The sequence below is a fragment of the Cebus imitator genome, unplaced genomic scaffold (assembly GCF_001604975.1).
Source record: "Cebus imitator isolate Cc_AM_T3 unplaced genomic scaffold, Cebus_imitator-1.0 Scaffold846, whole genome shotgun sequence".
Lineage (NCBI taxonomy): Eukaryota > Metazoa > Chordata > Mammalia > Primates > Cebidae > Cebus > Cebus imitator.
The window spans coordinates 91,980-93,210 of record NW_016108161.1 but is presented as its reverse complement, the minus strand read 5'-3'; the positions used below and the strand labels follow the sequence as shown (position 1 = coordinate 93,210).

General features: G+C 54.5%; 1 protein-coding gene across 1 annotated transcript in view; it reads left to right on the top strand.

Moving 5' to 3' along the window:
• LOC108297799 (divergent paired-related homeobox-like) overlaps positions 1-710 on the top strand; it is a 25,528-nt gene extending 24,818 nt beyond the window's left edge. The window contains exon 2 of the mRNA XM_037735576.1: positions 318-710. Within this exon, the coding sequence (XP_037591504.1) occupies positions 318-710 (393 nt within the window). The remainder of the gene's footprint in view (positions 1-317) is intronic.
• Positions 711-1,231: the final 521 nt, after the last annotated feature.

Sequence of the window (1,231 nt, the reverse complement as noted above, 5' to 3'; positions counted from 1 at the left end):
TTGAGACAGAGTTTCGCTCTTGTTACCCAGGCTGGAGTGCAATGGCACCATCCCGGCTCACCGCAACCTCCGCCTCCCGGGTTCAGGCAATTCTCCTGCCTCAGCCTCCTGGGTAGCTGGGATTACAGGCACGCGCCACCATGCCCAGCTAATTTTTTGTATTTTTAGTAGACACGGGGTTTCACCCTGTTGACCAGGATGGTCTTGATCTCTTGACCTCGTGATCCACCCGCCTCGGCTGGAATTACAGGCGTGAGCCACCGCACCCGGCCTCTACCCCATTTTCAACCCCTAGCTCTTCTCTCTCTTCCCTTCAGGTCTGGTTCAAGAACCGCAGAGCAAAACTCAAGAAAGCCAAATGCAAGCATCCTGAGCCAAAGGAAGAAACTCCAGAACCACTAGGACCGGAGGGTGGGGTCAGCACCAGTGTCGGCCGGAGAGATGCAGACGCGCTACCCAGATTGCCCAGCACGGCTCGCCCGATCGGCCTGGTGTACACGGGCCATCGGGTACCCTCGTTCCAGCTCATCGCGTACCCCAACCTCAAGGTCCCTGCACATGAGCTCCTTGGCCACAGAATGGTCCATTTCGGCTGCTGCCAAGATCCTAACATATACTTCCTCTACCCCATTGTGGAACCCCAAGCTTACGCTCCAAGCTCCAGTTCTGCTTCTCCTGCCTGTTCATCTCTACAAAGTCGAGAGAGATGATAAATACAGAAAGTCACATGTTGTAATGGTGTGTGTGTGATACTGTGACATTTGTATTTGGTCCTCATGCTTGATTCCTGGAAAGCAATCCCAGAATTCCAGGGAGTCTCCCAAGGGCTGTCTTTTCGTATGCTAATGCTGACTGATAGCTTCAGGATGCGGGGCTGGTCGCGGGAAGACCCCAGCAGGATCAGAGGGCTAACTTCTGGGAGGGGAAGGAAGCTGAAGGTGAGGTTGATCACCATTGGCTGACGGTTTCATCAGTCATGTCTGTGTAAGGAAGCACCAGGAGAAATGCTTGAACCTGGGAGGCAGAGGTTGCAGTGAACCCAGGAGATTGTGCCACTGTACTCCAGCCTGGGCGACAGAGACTCTGTCTCAAAAGCAGCCAGGTCTGTCATCCCAGCACTTTGGAGGGCCAAGGTGGGGAGTCTGAGACCAATCTGACCAATCCTAGCACTTGGGGAGGCCTGAGGTCAGCAGTTCGAGACCAGCCTGACCAACATGGAGAAACCCCTTCT